The sequence below is a fragment of the Arvicola amphibius genome, chromosome 9 (assembly GCF_903992535.2).
Source record: "Arvicola amphibius chromosome 9, mArvAmp1.2, whole genome shotgun sequence".
Lineage (NCBI taxonomy): Eukaryota > Metazoa > Chordata > Mammalia > Rodentia > Cricetidae > Arvicola > Arvicola amphibius.
In genome coordinates this window covers 62,694,745-62,714,578 of record NC_052055.2, presented here as the reverse complement: position 1 = coordinate 62,714,578, position 19,834 = coordinate 62,694,745, and the positions used below count along the sequence as shown (strand labels likewise).

General features: G+C 46.7%; 1 protein-coding gene across 2 annotated transcripts in view; it reads right to left on the bottom strand.

Moving 5' to 3' along the window:
- Positions 1–5,708: 5,708 nt before the first annotated feature.
- Nckap1l (NCK associated protein 1 like) overlaps positions 5,709–19,834 on the bottom strand; it is a 42,938-nt gene continuing 28,812 nt past the window's right edge. For both annotated transcript variants that reach the window (XM_038343320.1, XM_038343321.1), the window contains 10 exons: positions 18,676–18,806; positions 16,034–16,131; positions 15,839–15,932; positions 15,623–15,705; positions 15,313–15,393; positions 12,923–13,016; positions 11,599–11,715; positions 10,887–10,996; positions 9,188–9,277; positions 5,709–5,907 (listed from right to left, as the gene is read on the bottom strand). In XM_038343320.1, coding sequence (XP_038199248.1) covers positions 5,776–5,907; positions 9,188–9,277; positions 10,887–10,996; positions 11,599–11,715; positions 12,923–13,016; positions 15,313–15,393; positions 15,623–15,705; positions 15,839–15,932; positions 16,034–16,131; positions 18,676–18,806 — 1,030 coding nt within the window. In that variant the 3' untranslated portion in view covers positions 5,709–5,775. The remainder of the gene's footprint in view (positions 5,908–9,187; positions 9,278–10,886; positions 10,997–11,598; positions 11,716–12,922; positions 13,017–15,312; positions 15,394–15,622; positions 15,706–15,838; positions 15,933–16,033; positions 16,132–18,675; positions 18,807–19,834) is intronic.

The following is a 19,834-nucleotide window of genomic DNA, read 5'->3' as shown; positions in this document are numbered from 1 at the left end:
GGGGAGGGGGGTGATGTCGACAGCGCGCACTGGCGGCCCGCAGGACTTGGCCTGGATGGTGGGGTGATTTCTCCCGGGTGTATTTGGAGTTTTTGTGAATGTACACATGTGGTCTTAAGCTTCCACGCATGCATAGCTGCCCGCGTGTCCCCTGTGGCCCTTATCTCTCCCTGGGGCACCCGGACATGGGTGGAGTGAAGTCACAAGCATCAGAACCTAGCTAGGCCAACTCCCGCCCAGGCTCCTGTTTCAGAAAGGAAAAGTTCTGGTGGCTCTGAGCGAGGCCGGCATCTTACAGCTGGCCTCAGCTCCCACAGCGGGGTCTTCCCGACCTGCCTCTGTCGCCCATCCCAGTGTTCCTCTGGCCACCCGCCTGGAGGGAATTTCTCCCTCGTTTAAAGCTCTGCAGACAAAGGAGCCCCCATGCCTTCCTTAAATACCCAGTAACCTCACACAACCAGGAAATCAAGCCTGATAGCTCACCTCACCGGGCCTGCAGTGGTTCTAGCTCTGCTCATTTTATTCTGCGAAGGAGAAATTTAAGGGCTGAAGGCCCAGTGCAGAACAGCCTCTCTGCTGAATAAACATTTTGTGAAACAAGAGAATGGGATTTGAACTCCAGACCTGTGTGTGGCAGGGCAAAACCTCTTCCATCCAATTGTGAACTCTTACCGGTACCAGTTCTATCCTTTGTTCTCCCCGAAATGAACACCTGCTTTGGTACTGGAGAAACTCCCATGCAATCAACAAGTAGAAACAGGTTCACTGACTGCCACTAACTAACAGGTGTTTTGTTTTTTTTGGGGGGGGGTTGTTGTTGTTTTGTTTTGTTTTTTAATTTCTAACAGGTCACTAATCCAGGGTTCCAGAATGTGAGTTTGAGTTTGGAAGGAGAAGCAATTGGGAGAAGACATACATTCTAAGCTATGGAGTGGAGGATCCTCTTTTCCCAGGGAAAGGAGGAGAAAGGAACAGAGGGGAGTGCTCAGTTCCCATTGTGAAGTAATTGTCTACTCAGGTCAGGGCTTCTTCCTTCAGAGGAATGCACCAGAGAAATAGGCACCAGGAAGTGCAAAGGCAGAAAGCTAGAGCGGAGCTGGGTACAGAGCCAAGGGTGACAAGAGTCTCTGACCTCACTCTGTCAGTCTTCACCTCAAATCCCTCTTCCCATTCTCCAGAGGAGCAGTCACAACCAGGAGACCTCTGCCTCTGAGAGCCTATCACTCTTTCACAACGCAGTTGACAACATTTGTGAGCAGTCTCCTTTATCAACTAAAGAAGGGATTGCCTGGAAACTACACAAGAATTAATTGTGAACTGGGATTAGAGTTTAAAAAAAAAACTCTAACTCAAAAATTACATTAGAACTAAGGAATTTCTGGGAGTAGACAGGCAGTTCAGCCAGAGGAGTTAAAGGGGAAGCAAGGTTCCAGAGCATACTTTCAGCATTTCTAGTCAACACCATGGCATGCCCAGCTCTCCTAGGCCCCTAATTCCTGACCTGTTTAAGAAAAAGGTCACTTATAAAATTAGTTACTTTAAAATGGGCAGTGGTGGCACACGCCTTTAATCCCAGCAGTAAGGAGGCAGAGGCAGGCGGATCTCTGTGAGTTTGAGGCCAGCCTGGTCTACAGGAGCTAGTTCCAGGACAGGCTCCAAAGCTACAGAGAAACCCTGTCTCAAAAACCAAACAAAACAAAACAAAAAGGCTACTTTGCTTTTTATTTAATAAGAAAAGTATCTCTGGAAAAAAAAATAATGCAGTTCCACAAAAGTTAGCCTCAAAATCAGAGCCGAGCCTCCCAGCCTTCTAGGCCTTTCCACTCTTTGTCTTCACTCTCTTTAGTCACGGTTCTGGTGCTCAGCTTCACCCTCACTCCTCCAGCCATAGGGCAATCACATTTCAGCTTTATAAACTCCTAAAGAGACAGGAATAATATGGTATACTTGCCTCATTTGCAGAGTCAAAAAACAGTAATTCTCTCCTGTCTTTTCCACCTCCCCTCCCTGGCCACACCTTTCCTAGGTTGTTTCTGCCCAGCTCACTGCCCTTCCATTCAGCTTCTGAAGAACTGCTTTGCTCTTGCCCCTTGGCAAGTGTGCCTCCTCACACACCTTGCCCCACAGTCCCTCCCAACAAGCTCAGAGTTTGACAAAGACTAAAAGTGATGCTTTGGCAGCAGGTGAAGGATAGATGTGATCTGCCTCCTACGGGAATGCTATTTAAAGGGACAGCCCCACAATCCTCCCTTTCCAAAATGACAAGAGCAAAGCCTGCTCTTCAGTCTCTACCATGCTGCAAACTCAGCTCAAGTTAACTTCTGACTTCCCCAGTCTGCAACCTGGCCTGCAGCTCCAGGTTTCTGTTCAGGTGGGAGGGAGAATACCTGACAACTCACTGAGGTGTGGGGGCCGAGGGGGACTCATCTTCACCTCCTTTGATGACAGATACTTGGGAGAAGCAAGAGGCCTCATGTGGAGGAAGGCTGGGAGAACATTCTTCCCCCAACAACGTGTGAGCATATCTCAGCCACGTGCCAACCTCTTCTCAAAGTCAAACTTTGTGAGGGAAGAATGAACTGATCCAGGCACTCGGGTCCTTAGCTGGGACCACCCAGGATCTTGTGCTCAGCCACATTTGTTTCCTCCTTATAAGGTGCCAGACGGAACCCTCATTTTCCTGGGCCAGACCTCAGACTGCACCTTGAGGCTGCCCTCTTTACCTGTCTCCTGGATAGAAAACCAGAGCAGAAGAGGCAGAGTCTCTGCTGCCCAAACCAAAGACAGCACCTCAGCGAGCATCCCCTCCGGGATGGTGGGAGGAATAATTCCATCTCACTGCCGCAAAGAAGTTAATGGAGACTTAATGAAAGCACTGCATTAATGAAAAATACTGAGCCTAGAACTGACTCTCCCTGCCAAGTCAGGGCAATTGGGGTCAGCGGCCCTCCTAATGGTCACTCTCAATTCTTTTGGGGCCTAAGTTAAACAAATTCAGGGGTCTCAGAGAAAAAACAGTTGATTGTGTCCTGGGCTCTAAGAAGTCAGAGACCCTCCTCATTGAGGAGGCAAATACCTGGAATGCTAAGTGTCCCGTTTCTCCATGCAACTCTTCACTTTAGGTCAGTCACCTTTCACTCCTGCCAGTAGAGGGAGTGCATCCTCACCTCTCCTCTTTGTTCCTTCTACGGGTTTTTTTTTTTTTTCTTTTCTTTGATTCTGTAGAGACAGGCAGGTAGGCAGAAAGTCCAAGACTAAACATTAGACTTGGGTTTCAGTTCCAGTCTAACACATGACCTGGTTCAAGTCATTTATTGTTGCTCATTGTGTTTCCTGACCGCAGCTGCAAAATGGAAGCCTTCCCTGGCTACCTTCCAAAACTGCTGCGAGTATAGGTGGTGACGAGATTATGTCAAACTGCAAAATTTTAGAAGTGGAAAACAAATCTGTTGGTGTGGGAATGTGGGTGGTTGGGTTACAAGAGGGAAAAGGGGGTGCTTATAAAATCTGTGTGGTCATAGAATTAGCTACTCTGTGTCATGACTGTGTTATGGATATACAACCCTGCACGTGACAGGGCTGCACAGAAACACACAGAGAGTCAGTACAGGTAAAACTGGAACACCTGAATGAGTCCAGGAAGTTATAACAATGTCCCATATCCTGCTGTGACCATGAACTAGAGTGGTTAAGAGCGCTGCCTGCTCTTCCAGAGATCCTGAGTTCAATTACCAACAACCACATGGTGGCTCACAGCCATCTGTAATGAGATCTGGTATCCTATTAAGGAAGAGACCTGGCCAGTCGTCCTCATCAATTTAGACCATGAAACCCAATATGGACAAGTTCAACAGAACCACCATATACAGGCTGCCAAAGCATGCTTCAGCTTTGCCAGGGCACAAATTTCATTTCAAAATTCACCATAGGACCTGTGTAAGGAGAGACAGGACCTGTGTAAGGAGAGACAATAGGACCTTTCTGTATCATTGCTTACAAGTACATGTACATTAAGCATCTTGATTTTTTTAATTAACAAAGGGACATTTTTTTCTACCTCCATTGCTTACCTTGATAGCCATCCTCTGGGAGGTTCTGTGTAAATGAGTCTCCATACAGATGGAGGAGGGGTCTGTATACCACCTCAAGCAGAAGAACCAAGTGGAGATACAGGGGTGTAGGGTCAGCAGAGTATAATGGTGTATGCCTGAAATCCCAGCATTTAGGTGGCTAATGCAGGAGGATCATGAATTGGAGGCTAGCCTGAACTACATAGCAAGACTCTGTTTCCAAAGAAAGGAGATGTCACTGATCAGATCCCCCTGAGCTTTTCTCCTCCTCAGCAGCTGTTCTTACAGCTGGTCTGACACAGAGTCTCTCCTTGCACATGTCTTTTTCATAACAGGGAAGGACCATTAGCTAAGGCCTGAAGCAAGAGTCTCTGTAGCATCTATCCAAAAGAGCAGACAGTTGTTACTAACAAAATTGTTTATGATTATGGGTGGCAAATGAAGGAGTATTAACTAACTCCAGGTCTGAAGAAATAAAAAATCAAACATTCATACATAATCCCAAAATTGCTACCAAATTGGTTTAATGATAGCGGGATGGTTTTGCTGAAAGCCAGCAACTGTTTCCTTTTCATAGTGGAAGTATGGAGATGACCCTAATTAATCAACTGGCTATTTTTCCATTCCAACTATTCTGGACCTGTGCACATATGATCTGTCACTCCAGCCCTCCCTGACAGTGAGTGAAGGATGGGGCTACTGCTTTCTGCCTTGGAGTTACTAAATCTAGTTAGGTGCTATCTTAAATGCCCCAGGCTCGGTGACACTGGAAATTCTAATTGGTGCAGAAAAGGGCTAAACTGAAACAACTGTACTCCCTCAAGGATCCCTACTCTTGGGCTCTCCAACCTAATGAGGTCTGTGAAATTTCAGATCTACAAGAGAAGTGCATGCTGGAAGCAGCAGCTCTACTCAGGCTGACAAGGGGATTTACGGTTAAGTTAGTCCCACCCATTGGGAGGTAGAGTAACCCCAAAAGGTTTAGGAGGGAAAACCCACAGGAGTCTGGTTCTCCTGGCTGTCAGGTGACCTAAGATTTATCTGGATTGCCAACGTCTGCTCTGGGTTGTGGAGACACACAGGGAAAAGCAGGTGAGGTGACAGTAGGTAGGAGAGTAAGCCGGGCTCTCAAACCTCGCCCCAGAGGGGAGGCAGTCAAGCAGAGGTGGTGGAGGAAGAACCCTGGGAGGAGAAGCAGGTCCCTGTGCTGCTCTGCAGCAGTAGGAGCGGCTGGACACTTGCTGAACACATTTGGAAAAGGAAGAGAGGAGATAATCGTCCTAATGAATGTGCAGGAGACAAGCAGCTCCAGAGGGAGGATTATAAGCTCATTATGGTTTAATATGATGATTGATCATCCCTGCCTGCCAGCGTTATCCTAGAATAGTGATGAAGGTGGGAGAGAACACGCCTGTCAGAGCTCAAGCTGCAGTCACCAGAACATAGACAATATGGTTTTAGGTCACTGGCTTTCTTCATTGTTAAAAGTTAATACATAGGGCTCCCCACCCCTTTGTCCATAAACTGTCCTTCATGGCCCCAGCCTGTCCCACTTCTCGATGATTCCTCAGTCCTAGATACTGTTCCACATTCAGACATTAGCAGTAGGAGAGACAGCATCTCTCCCTGGGAACCCTCCCACCCCTTTGAAGAAATGGCTGCAGCTTTCACTGTGGTGTGGCTCTTGGCACCTCCAAAAAGCCCTTCAATGGGTACTGGCCGGTAGACGGTTCAGGTAGAAGGCCCGGGAAACCTCCCGATAGGCATTGCGTAGAAGGACATAAGGGAAACAGGACTCCAGCATGTCCAGAGTCAAGAAGGGTGACTCCTCCACCACCTGAAAGAGATGATCAAGAGGTAAGAACTCCCAGAAGGCACCTGTGACCCTGGTTTTCACCATACAGGTCCCAGGCCCTTTGCAGCTCTGAAAGTTCAAAGTGAGCAGGTTCTGACTCACTCTTTCCTCTACTCCTTCCCTTGATTTGGCTCCCAAAGGCAATGTTGTGTCCTGAGCTCCATTTCAATGGTACATCCCCTCAATCAGTGTTAATGTGAAGGGTACAGAAACAGAAAGCAAGGGAAAAGAACAGCAAACAGACTGTTTCCCAAGAGTCTCTCCTCTTCTGGGGTCTAAACCACACATAGGCAGCACAGGCATGAGCAAAGATGAGTGGCCGTGCTCATTTGCCCCAAAGCTTTACAGTCAGGAAAAGAATCATCAAGAAGACCAAGGAAGGTGTCCTCTTATCCCGGGCCTCAGGTTCCTCCCTCTCCCAGCACAGCACCTGGGAAGCAGTAAGGATGCTACAAAAAGGACCAGACATGATTAATTACTTTAATTAGAAGCTTCCATGCATCTTCTAATCCCAGCAGTCCTCATAGCCAAATAGACGATAGGACTGGAAGCCTGGATGAGACTAAAGGAGGAAGGAAGTAACTGAGAATGGCAGAGAGGCCATCTTTCACAACAGCAGCACAACCCAGGGTTGCAGGAGTTTCCTTCTGGGTGGGAGCAGGGTGTATTTCCTTAGTTCTTCTTCACTCAAGAAATCATGAGCCTAAACCCATGCTCCAGAGAAGATTCCCACAAATTCTGACAATCCACACAGTGGGCCTACCCCAGTATGTTTGGTAATTCAAGTTCTGCAAATCCATTAAGGAAAGAGAATCTACCATGTCTGCCCGCACATGTTTCTATCTCTCTCCAAAGTCCCTTCAAGTTTCACATTTGTAAGATTTGTCTGTTCTTAAACACATGCACACAGTACACAAAACAGTCTCAAAAGAGCAGCAACACTGCCTGGAGAAAAGAAAATCTGTTGTCAAAACCACAGCCCCAGTCAGATGTGGTGACTCATGCCTGCAGTCACAACACTCAAGACTGAGGCAGGAACACCATGAGATTGAGGCCAGCCTGATATCAGGACAACCAGGGCTACATAGCAAAACCTTGTCTCAAAAACAGGAAGGAAGGAAGGAACTAAAATACATAAAAAATAAATAATTAATCAACTCGTAAATACCAAGAGTAACAGAGAGTTCTTTGCTTAGTGAGATTTTCAACCCTCAACTAGCAGACGGGAGCACACGCAAAGAAATGGGTGAAAGCTTCAAGAAGGAGCCACTGGCCCACAATGTCCTGTTCTCCACCAAGAGAATAACAGTGTCCGTGGCGCTGGAAACAGCCCTAAAATGAGGGCCCAGAGGCTGGAGCTGTCTGTAGTTCCAGATCAGGCCCATATAGCCTGGATTTCATTCTGCTCTTCCAGTTTCCCCACCATCAACTTTTAAGACTCAGATAATGACCAGGATCCAACGGGACTGACATCAGTTCTTGATTCTGAGAGATGGATGGAAACCCATGTCAGGAACAGGCTGTCACCTCTGGGGTGGACAGTGTTCAGGCTGAACAGTGAGAACAGGAAGACCCCCAGGAAAGGAGTACTGACCAGATTGTGGGATTACACAGATAGCCTTTTAACTTGGAGCACAATGCCTTCTCTCCAGTCCTCTCCCATTTCTCTGTGGAAACATTTGCATTTAAATTGCTTTGCAGCAGCTAGTCCCTCCAATCTTCACCTCAGCAAAATGTGCCTGGTCCTGGCTCTGCTCCTGCTATTCTTCCTTGGAGGCTACCAGGGGCGAGAACCTCCCCATCTTTGGGGGCAGGCATGGAGGTGGGGATCAGAGCAGAGGAAGTGGGGCTAAAAGGCAATTCACAAGACAATCATCTCCCACCTCCCAAAAGAAACAGAGGCATGCTTAAGTCATGCAGAAACTAAAATTAGCACACAGGGAGCTCCATTTATTGAGCATTTAATGTCTACAATGCACTTCCTCGAATATCTCCTGACTCCAACCACACCAGCATGAGGATCATTGCCCACTGTCATAGATAAAGAATCGGGCTGCTGCTGGGCATGAAGACATATATTTGCAATCCTGGCACTCAGAGGTTGAGGCAGAGGCATTTTGATTTGGAAGATGGGTAGGCTTTTTCTGGCTGGAGAAACAGACAGATACAATTCAGGGCCTACATCTTTAGAGAAAAGAGCCTGAAAGGTGGGTCCTTGAATTTCTAAGCCCACACACACACACACACACACACACACACACACACACACAAATGTAAAAATATTTTTTTAATTCTTAGACTCCTTACAGTCCTGTGTCTTAATAAAACAAAGGAGAAACTCAGTTTTTAGTCCAGTCCCCCCTTCTCTTCTTACCCCATTTGAGGAGTTCTATGCACACACACAGACTTCCCTACCTGCACATCCTTGGGGAGCAGAGGTACATTCACTGTCCAACCCAGATCTTGGAGAAGGAGTTCTGTAGGTGAGCGGGAGAGCTCTAATAACATAGATACCTTGCATGCATGCTATGAGTTGGGATACATCCTCTCCGGCTAAGGCCAGAGGAGGGTAATGAGAAGGTTAGAGGTGGTAAGAAAGGGCTTAGGGGAAGGCCTCAGACAGACCCAGTAGCCCTACCTGTCCAACCTGGAAAATCAGAGTAGCTGGTGAGAAACGGAGCAAACATGCTGAAAGGGGAGCAAGGTCCTAAGGAAAGTACTTTAAAGAGTCAACTGAGTCAGAGGTCCTGGAACTTTCTGCCAGATTAGATGCAAGCACTGGAATTGAGAAGCAGGGAGAAGAGATAGCATAACCAAAATTACTTCCTTCCTTGGAGCCCCATAACCAAACCTCTTTAAGTCCCCTCTGTACTATCCAGTATTCTCTTCATAGCACCCTGAAGACAGGAAACCGATAGGAAGCTGTCACAGAAAACCAAAAGCATACTGAAGAGCCACCCGAAAAGGGCACTGCTGCCCTTCGCCAGGTCAGACTCGGGAGCAGTGCAAGACGAAGAACCTTTGAACCAGGGGCCAGAGGTCCCATTCTGCCTAGAAGTCCTTGAATGTTTTGCTCTGAGATCACAAGACAAGCCTAGAATGTTCATCAAAATATGAGGACAAATCCAGAGGATCCGGGCAGTCTCAAATTCTTAGTTAATATTTTTGGTTGATGACATGGCAGAGACCCAAAGACCCTAAAAAGGAGTCTCCTGCTGGCCCATCCTCTCCATTCCTAGACCAACTTAAACAAGATACATACCAATCGCATGAGCAGAGAAATGGATTCACGGTTTCTGGTTTTGAGCTTGTCAGTCTCCTGGCCGAGCTGCAAGAGGCTGACAGAAGCCACCTGCAGAGGAAGCATTTGTAAAGAAACAGATTTTTATGGAGGTCAGAATAAAACAGCCCCAGGCTACAGGAATTTAAGAAAAGATCAAGGAGGAGCATTGAGAAGTGCTAGGCTGTTCCTGAAAGCTCACGGTGGGAAAGTGTCAGGTCCCTAAGATTGAGAAACACACACTGCCTGCAAACTAAATGAATCCCAGTGCTCTGTCTGCCAGTGCAGACAGAAGTAGCTCTTCAAATGCCAGGAAAGAGGGCACAAGGGGCAGGGGGAACCCGGAACAAAGGCTGGTGATTCTGCGCACCAAGAGGTTAATCTTTTCTTTGGCAGGCTCCAGGTCCTCCATCATCAGCCTGCACCCCAGAGCCAGGACGGACTTCAAGCACAGTGCTCTTAATATTCTTTGCTATCACCTCCCATCTGGCCTGGCCGGTCAAGGGGTTAGGCAGAAGTATGAGTCACAGCCCAGGCCCAGGCTGTCAACTTCTGAACAAATGGGGCAAAGGGAAAGAAAAAAAGTGAGGTTAGGGATCCCTTTTCTCAAGATCTAATGGGAACCCTCTTTATTTGTAAGGCTGTCAGAGCCCATTCTGTCTAGTTGGTTGTCCCTGCTTAAACAGAGACCCTCTAACCAGCCTGCTGTCCCTGGTGCATACTTCTCAGAATAAGGGTATAATTCCTAAAACTAATAATAATATGATCTGCTGTTTCCTTCTGGGAGGAGAAAACTCAGCACCATGCTTCAGAAAGGAAGGTGTTCCCCATCGCTGAGAATGCTCAGGCAGGGTGAAGGATTGACCACGAGTCAGAGTGTATGAACAGGATCCATGGGGATCCACAGTGGAAAGCTCTAGAGCCTCTTTCAACTATGGAAGGAGATTATTTATTTACATTTTCCCAGAGGCAAAACTAAGGTCAATGGTGATATTTACAGGGAGTCAAACTTTGGCTAAAAATATTTTCAACAAATTTTCAAACAAAATGGACTTCATCTACACTGCCTGGTTATAAACTCCAGTCCATAGAAACCCAACCCAAAGTAAGATCCTGAGACCAAGCCCACTTGTTGGGGAATACAACTGCTTCATGATTTCAAGCCAAGCTTGAGAACTGGTGAGTGACAGTAGAGAGGGAAGGGCCCTTGGAGAGCAGGAAACTCGGCACCACTGTGACTTTAATGTATCTCTCATCTCCTGGAGACCAATTACAAACACAAGGCTGGCCCTCACCCTGTATTCCAATTCAGGAGGTCTGGGGTAGAGATCAGGAGTCTAATTTAACCAGCTCCTTAGGATATTCTGATGGGCATCAATGTGATGAGTTTAATCTCTTTAGTTTATAAATGAGAAAACTGAAGCCTCAAAAGTTTGTCAGAGGTGACAGATCTTCACAGTGGCAGAACTCAGATTTTCTCATTGTCCAACAATCTCCCCAAGTTCTGGACAGAAGCTGAAGTCCCGGCTGTCAGGAAAGCTAGAAAAGTTCCTGCCTTTCACAAAGTAGCCTCCACTCTTCCTGTATGGATGATGTGGGAGGTTAGGACTCCAAAGACCTTCTGGTAGCAACTGTCTAGGGGCTAAAGTCAAACCACTCTTCAGGGCCTAGACCCACTCACCACCAGAAATTCTTTGAGGTGGGTTTCGATGTTCTTGTTGTGCAGAGTGAAGAGGGCAGCAGACACCTGTATGATGGCTTTGGTCAAACAGTGGATGTTGTTGTTGTAGCCTAGGTTAGCATGGGGGAGGGACACAAAGAGAACAGCAAAGTGAGCAGCCCAGGCTGGCCCTAACTGAAAATAATCTTTGTCTCTGTCTCTGTCTCTGTCTGTCTCTCTCTCTCTGTCTCTCTCTCTCTCTCTCTCTCTCTCTCTCTCTCTCTCTCTCTCTCTCTCTCTCTCTCTCTCTCTCTCTCTCTCTCTCTCTCTCTCTCTCCTGATTGGACCAACCTAACTGAGAGCAAAATAACTAGATATTTGGGGACTAGAAGAAGTATGCTCCTATAGTATTATATTGGGGTAGAATTTTATGCACACATCATTCTCAATTGCTCTTTGAAATAGAAATTTACACATTTAATGAAGTCTTATGTTGCTAGGCATGTTGGCACATGCTTTAATCCTAGCACTCGGGAAGCAGAGGCAGGCGAATCTCTGTGAGTTCTAGGCCACCCTGGTCTACACAGTGATTTCCAGGGCTATACAGGAAAATCCCTGTCTCAACCCCTCCTCCCAAAAAGCAGTCTGTATGTTGGTGACTTATCTTTATTTCACCTCCATCCCCAGTAGAGACCTGAATAGCACTGGTCCTTCAAACTTACATCTTACTTACCATCCTTCTCAATACTGTAGAAGGAAGAAGGGTCAGTGGCAAGGAGTGGGAGAGAAACAGCAAGAAAGATTAAGAGTAGGCATGCCACCTTATACTCTTCTTCAGGAGATGAGTTATCTGGGGGGAAGAAAAGGACATGAGGAAAAATAAGGTCGGCAAACTGAAATTGTCTCCTGCAAGGGTCCTACTTTACAGAATCATAATCACATGAGAAAATATTTCTGACATGCTTTAGCATGTATTGTAGGCAAGTTAGAAATGACTGAAGGAAACAAGATTAATACCCAGGTATAGTGAGGCCCAAGTCCTAGAGTCCCACCCTTGCCTGTGGCTCAAGAGCTCTGCTGATATACATTCTAGGATACCTGTTGGCTTAAGAGATGGAGAGGCAAGAAGGAAAGAAAAAATCCTCACTAACCAAGAGAAAAGAAAGTGGGTAAATCTGGCAAATATGAATAACTTAATACCAATTCCCAGGTCAGTTCTCTTTGAGACTCACATGAGCCAACAAATGAGCCAATCAGAGAAATGTGCAATGGAACCGAAAAGTTTCTGTACCCCAATTGCACGCTCCAATTGGACTCTCCGACAACACAATAATTCAAATCTGACCAAGTCAAACTTAATTAGAAAAAGCCCAGGTTTAAAGAATACCACAGTCCTAGATGGCTTTCCATACCCCCAGTATGTCCCAGAGGAGACAGTAAAGAAGACTGGAAAACCATGTGTTTGCTCTCTGGGGGGCAGTTTAAAAACCCCGGTGGAAGTGGTCTTGAGCATCTCTGGGGAGGGGCTGCCATTTGGCTGGCTTTCTGTGGTGAAGTCGGGACTGAGGCAATTCTGGAGGAGAGGTGGCTTGGGGTGGAGCCTCCACCCGAACATTCCAGACTCTTTGGATATATGGATGCCAGGGACTGGGGCGACACTTCTACCTAAACAGGAACATGTGAGAGTGGTCCTGGAGGAGGCCTGGAAAGTGCACAGGATATCTGTGGGGAACTCAGATGCCAGCCCACAGAACTTAGTGTGAAACCATCTACTATCTAGGATTGATCTCTCATTGATTCATATGTGTGAATCTTATTTCCCCATAGGTTCCCTGAGCACTTGCCGAACAAGAGATTCTCACTCAGAACAACCTTCTTCTGCTTGATCAACAAAACCTAAGTCACTTCTGTGAATGTCTTCTGGAGGTTAGGAACTACCTAACCTCCAGCTTATATCCTCTGAGTTCACAACCCCAAATAAATAATTCTTTAATTTTGACATTCTCCCTGCCCCAAAATGGGGCACAAGCCCTTCCTTGCCCATTCTTCCATCTTACCAGCTTTCAGATTGGCAATGGCAGCTACCAGGGCTGGGTCAATGTCACAGCTCACCCCTGCAGCAGATGCCAGCTCAAAGACACTCAGGGTGACCTGACAGAAGACAAAACAACATCCTGAGAGAAACGCTGGTGTACAAAAGGTGTTTAGCAGAAACTCTCAGCAGCCAAGAGGCCTAGGTCACAGCATTTTAACTTACGGTACACTATTATTATTTTTCTAGATAGTCTGTTCATGGCTTTCCATAGCCTACAAGGGAGGAAAATGCTTCATGGAGCTGTGGAGATGGATGTCAATCAAGTGCTTACTGCACAAGAATAAGGACCTGAGTTTGAATCCCAACACTCTCATAAAAAGAAAAAAAACTGCACATGGTGGTGCACATTTACAACCCCAGCTCTGGGTCTAGAGGGGAGAGCCAGGCAGATCCTGGAGCTCACTGTCAGTCAGCCTAACCAAATCCATGAGCTCCCAGTTCAGTGAAGAAGGACTGAGGACCCCGGCCAGTCTCTGCCTTCTGTTAGCACAAACTCACATGCATACACACGCATTATTTGGCATTCAGCTTTATTTTCCCAAATGCTTCATTCAACTAAAGCAGCTAAGGTTATTTATTCACTGGTCCCCAGTTACTACTTTCTTTCTTTCTTTCTTTCATGCTTTGGTCGGGTCCTTTTTTCTCTAACATCGTTTCCTCTTCTCTGTTTACATCTAAATCCAGCTCAATTCAAGTCTCTTTGGCCTCCCTGATTCAGTCTGAACCCATTCCAGAGGGTTAGCAAGACATGTGCCTTCTCCCCAAACAGATTCTACGTCTTAAAAATCCTATGGTGTAGTGAAGGGGGAAGGCATTTTGAGAGTGACACAGATCTTGGCTTAGATCTTACCACTTAGTCACTGTGTCTAAAAGGTTTTAACCTCTTTGAGCCTTAGGATTCTCATCTGTAGAAATGGGACAATGATATTGGACCATACGGATAAATCATCAACCTTAGTGACTAACAGAATTGTGCTTTCCCACTTCCCTTCAGCTTCCTAGTGTTTCACATAAGGCTGAGCATATACAAATCAATAAGGATTGTCTGATTGATACCTGGATCCCTTACTGTACTTAGAATTGAGTTCTCAGGATGTAACTCAAAACCTGACTCCAATCCCAAGTACTTAGACCTCTCTTGAAGATTTGTTTTGTTTTGTTTTGTTTTAAGCACATCTTTTTGCAAAGGCCCCACAGATGTTATAGATTGTGTACAGTACAAATATAGAAGCCACCTCTGTTCAGGTGGCTAATCCCTTAGACCCACCTGTCTGTTGCCACAAGGCCAAGCAGATCAGGGACATAGTAAATGACCTGTGGTGCTAAAGGAAGAAAAGGGTAATTGACAGGTCTCATTTTCCCTTCACCTTCCTCCAGGTCATCCCTTTTCTCCACCCTCCTGCCTAATCCCAGGCAAATTAACCTAATGATCAAACTGTCCAGATGATGTGAGTTTGGCAAGCTCCTGAGAGGATGGAGCACTCAGCCTCGACATCAGCAACTGCCAGAAACCCAGGCTGTGCACCAAATCAAAATCACCTAACAGGGTTGGCCAGCCCAGCCCAGCATCTCCTATCCCCTGAACCCCAGGGGATTTGAGGCATAAAAAGGAGGAAACTTCACAACTATTTTGATTCCCAACTAAAGAAGTTCTTAACATCCATTTCAGTTCTTCTTGCTCACCACTTCAGACCTCTTTCCTTTAAAGGAATCAATCATAGGAGAAACAGCCTGCTCCTTGTCCCAGAAGGAACTTGTCCCCAGGCTTTGGCCATATTTCCTGCTTAACACATGTGTTTATACTGAGGATTCAAAAGACAAGCTAATTCCAAGGGCAAAGGGAGTGGACAATTAAGTTCATTTTGCCTGCAGAAGCTTTTCTCTCTCCCTCTCTCTCCCTCTCTCTCCTGCTCTTTCCCACTCGCCCTCTCCTATGCCCATGAGTGCCTGAGACAGATGATGGGGTACAGAAAGTTAAGAACTGAGAGGGATAAAAGGCTGTGGTGGGAAACTCTAAGGTAGGTAGGGTGGGTGAAAAAGGAAGGAACGAATCTTACAAAAAGTACTCCTGACTAAGGAGGAAACCTGCTTACAAGGAACTTGGCATATAATCTGCACATTGCTCATTTCAAGTGAAAACCTCCAGCTATTACCCCAATCTCACCTGTCTCCCATCTGGAATGCTTCCCCAAGTCTCTCAGGGTTCCCACTTTCCCCAGCTCTGCCCTCTCCCAAGGTTGGCCTGACCTAGTTCCCCACTCAAGTTCCAACTCTTATTCCTGTAGAATTCTTCAGAGCCCTAGCTCCCCACACATCCTACAGACCTAACTAAACCCCGAGTTGCACCCCTACCTTGATGTCTGTATCTGGAGTGACGAGCTCCTTCAGGCACCCAATAGGGCCCATGAGAAAGGGGCAGTGGGAAGAAAACACCTGAGAAAGAGAACACGAATGAGTCCCAAACAAGGTAGAAATGGACAGGAAGGGGCCTTGACTTGAGAAGGCAGCTTCTCAGTTCCCATCACCTAGGCCTGGAAGCCTCTTAAGCTCATCAATCTGAAGGACCTCTGCCAACCTCAGCTGCCTCCCCTCCACGCTTCTGCTTCATGCAAATCCCACCCGGAGAGAGGCTTAGAGTCCTGCCACAGCCTTCCCCACTCACCTCCTGAAGTCCCTCCTGGGCCATGGCCCTAAAACTGAGAATCACCCCAATGATGGTCATTCGTTTCAGCACATTTTCAGCCCCTGAAGAGAAAGTGGGTTGTTAGAGAAGAGAACAGGGAGAATGGTGAGGGGCTTTGCTTCTTCGGGGCCCAGCTCCTCCAAGCCCCCACCAATCACAATGCTTCCCTCATAGCTCCTTTAGGAAAGTGTTTACCCATCAGCTGGGGCAGCAGAGATGCCATTAAGTCTGGTTTGCTGAAGTTGGATCTGATCTGAACCAGGATATCCATGTTCTCCACCACCAGCTTCTACATTGAAGAAAACAGAGGCATAAGGTAGAGAAAAGAGATCCATGCTCTCATCCAACTCCCACTCTCAAGCAAGACCTTTGCCCGGCCACTCACGGTACCTTCAGCTCCACAATCTGAGAGGTCACATGCCACATCAGGTTTTCACTCAGGAACTTCATGCCATAGGGGCCAAGAATTTCAGCCAAGGCTCGCATCTCTGAAACAAAGTTTCAAAGTTCCCAGTGAAACACAAGTTTTTGAATATATAAATGTTGTCCATGAAGGAAAGAATATAGGCAGCTGAGAAGCAAAAAAAAAAAAAAAAAAAAAAAATCCATAGTCCTACATACAGGTAGGTCTGGCTGCCCATGGGACAATTCCCCCTTCCCACTGGAACCTATAGCATGACTCACCTCAAATTATGATCGCTATTCACTTCTTTATTAAAAGCAAAATTTATGTGTATGTACCTAAATATTTGTGCCCAATGAGCATGCAATACCCACAGAGGCCAGAAGGAGGCATCAGATCCCTTGGAGGCATAGACTTTTATGAGCAGACATACGGATATTGAAACTCAAGCTGCAGTCCTCTTAAATGCTGAACGGTCTATCTTTCCAGGCCCCTATTTACCTCTTATTTGAACCTGCACTTTCCAGTTCCTCTTTCTGACTTTTGCTATTGTTATACTAGTTGAACCAAGGTCACTTAGTCATGCCAGGGACCTGTCTGAAACCCAGCACAAAGCCCTCCCGCCCTTACTTTGTCCCCAAAGAGATGATGCTTGTGCATCTAGGGTCTCATTTCTCAGCCGTCCATCAATTTCCAGTATTAAATATCTCACTGGCCCAGTTTCCTCTCAAGTTGGCTTTTCTTTTTTCATAATCAACACACATTCCCCCAGTTAAATCAAACTTGCCTGGGGGAATCCCAGGTTGGAAATCCTAGTGGCAAGCTCAGCTGGAAAAGGCTCTGGCTGTGATCTTTGGCTTTCAGTCATTCCAGCAGGGGATAGCACAAAAGACCAGAAGTAACAAGAGAGCAGCATAGGAAAGACAAGTTCGACATCGTTAATCAGAATTCATAAAGGAAGGGAAACTGGGGTTCCTGGTTAAAGTCTTTGAAGACAGGACCAGTCTAGGCCATCCACCTTCATCAGCTACAGAGGAAACAGCCTGGTCACTGTAGCTAATGCAAAGCCTGGTCCAAAGTAAATACTGGACATCTGTAGAGTCACCAATTTACAATCACAGGGCTAGGCCGAGAAATGTAAAAGCGTTTTATAATTAAGTAACCACCTTAGAATGCTAACACTGTTGCTTGAGGGGAAGAGGGTCAAAATTGCCTTCTCTGGAACTAATGAAGAGGCAGCAGGCTGGTCTACTGGATAGATCTGCAAACCCCCTACTCCAGTCATCTCTGTCCCCGGTTAGTAACCCTATGGCATCCTTTTCTTCCTATCTATCTATTTTTGAAGTACCATTGCCCCATCACCATGGCAACCCAGAGAAATTGGGGTGGGGGTGGAGGGTGAATGTGCACTACCTCCTGCTGCTTGTCAGTTGTCAGCAAGACCTAAAGCAGGTTTTACAGGCTGCCTACAGTTTGTGGGTGGAGCTGATGAAAGGGGGCATCTAAAAGCTCCAGCGGACAAAGTATAGACTGTTTACAGGGAGAATGCAGGGCATGGTAAAGAGGCAGAGCTGGAAAACATGGATGTGCACTTTGGCTTCCTTGCCATCCCCAAAAAAAGAGAATGAAGAAGTCTGGGTCATAGAACACCTCTACCTCCCTTAGGTCTCATGCACAATTCATCACTCACATAAAAGTGAGAGAAAAGGGGATGAAACAGGATTCTTTATGAATATAAATGTTAAGACGGAATTATATGGCTTCATGCCTTCTTTAAAACAAAGGGATGGTGCCAGGTAGTAGTGGCACACTCTTTAATTCCAGCACTTGGTAGGCAGAGGCAGGCAGATGTCTGTGAGTTCGAGACCAACTTGGGTCTACTGAGCTAATTCTAGGATAGCCAGGGATAAGCAGAAAACCCTGCCTTGAAAAACTAAAGGGGGATGGCTTTCCAATCCACTGCAACTCCCTTATCTAAACACACACACCCCCAATAAACTGATAATAAATATGCTACCGTGCACAAGGAGGCAGAAATCAGTGTCACACTGCTCTGCAGTTTGACTGTCGGAGTTGAGATCCCAGTCCCACCATTCAGGGGTGTGTGACCTTAGTACCTCCTAACCTCCCAGTGCCTCAGTCTGTTCATCTGAAAAATGGGATAGTGATAGGAGCTGTGTCAAGGCTGTGGTGTGAACTACATTCTATGGAAGTCAATAACTCGTCCGCAGTAAAGCCTTCCATCATCATCTAATCAACACTGGCCAAGGAAGATGACGTCAAGACATCAGATTACCACTTAATCTGTCCTCACATAAATCAGTCACCGCGTGTGTTGCTCCTGCATTCTGTGTGGGAAAGGAAAGAATGAATCCCTTCAATGACTAGTAGTCTGCCTAGTCCCTAAACCTCTCTCCTTTTCTCTCTTCACTTTCAGCCCCCAAGGCACCTCTCAATCCCAGGCCCTGCTTTAGAATCTCTTTTTGTGTGCTCCTAACCTTGAGCAGAGTTCAGCACCAGCACAAAGAGTGCTGAACGAGCCTCTAGCAAGCAGGAGGATTTTGGCTAAGATACTGAAGAGGGAAGGAAGTTCAGCTCTGTGGCAAGGAGGCCAGGGTGCTGGGCTCACCAGAGATGTCTGAGAACTCCTCAGCACTGAAGTTCTGTTCCCCATCTCGGGGAAGGCTGATGAAGGCTTGCATGGCTGGGGAGAGAATGATGACTCCACTGCTCGCCTGTCTGAGTAGGCTTTCTAGGTACCTACAGGGGGAGGGGCCAAGGAAACTCAGGTTAGCATCCAACGAATTCTGGTGACCCAGGAGTCAAGGAGAAAGTCTGCTAGGAGCTGGGGTGGAGGAGAAAGACTAAAAGAAGGCAACACAGCAATCTATTCAACACCCTCAAGCTGCTGGACGAGAAGCGGGAATGTGACTCCACTTGGCCCCTAATCCACTGGGCAGTAAATGCAGTATCCTGCACTCCCAGCCTGCAGCCCTGCTCTCTTCCAACAGCTGAACTCTGCCTGTCCTTACCCTCTGTTGGGTAAGACAGACAGGTTCACACTGGCATTTATAAAAATATGAACTAGGTTCCTCTGAAATACACTTAAGCCATATCCTCTCTGGTGGAACACTGGACCAAGGACCCAGGATCCCAGAAGCCAGTCTCAAATCAAACCCAGTCTCCAAAGCTTCCCTCCTAACTCCTGGACAAGGCAGAGATGCTGGCTTTGACAGAGCCTGAAGAAGAAGGCCCACCAACTGCGGCACTCACCCAGACACCAGTCTAACAGCATCATGGGCTAAACACCAGTGAGCCAAACTCAAGTTTCAATTGTTTCATTCCCCAGGTAATTACAATTAGCTGTCAAACTTCTCGAACTGAAAATACATTAAAAACTATCTTAATGAGACAGTATTCAGTAGGTACTAAAAGGTAGCTGTCTCTGTGAGAGGGGCAATCGGCTGTAAATGCACAAGTCCTAGCCTGGTCTAGCTGATGAAACCTACCTACCTCAACAGGCCAGCATATTCCCCTAGGCTGGCAATAGATTTAAAGCGCCACCTGGTGGTTTGGGGAGGGAAAACCCTGCCTCGTGGCTTAAAAATGTCAAAGAAAAGTGGTGTTTTCTCTGGTTTGAGAAAAAGGCTCCTTTCCCTATCCAGAACAATCTACCGAACTTGACACCACTTTGACTGAAAGTGAGGAGATTGTGTGCAGGAGATATGGGTAGACATCATGGTTCTCAGAGGGAAAAGCTAAAGCAAAAAGAGAAATAAGGATGTAAG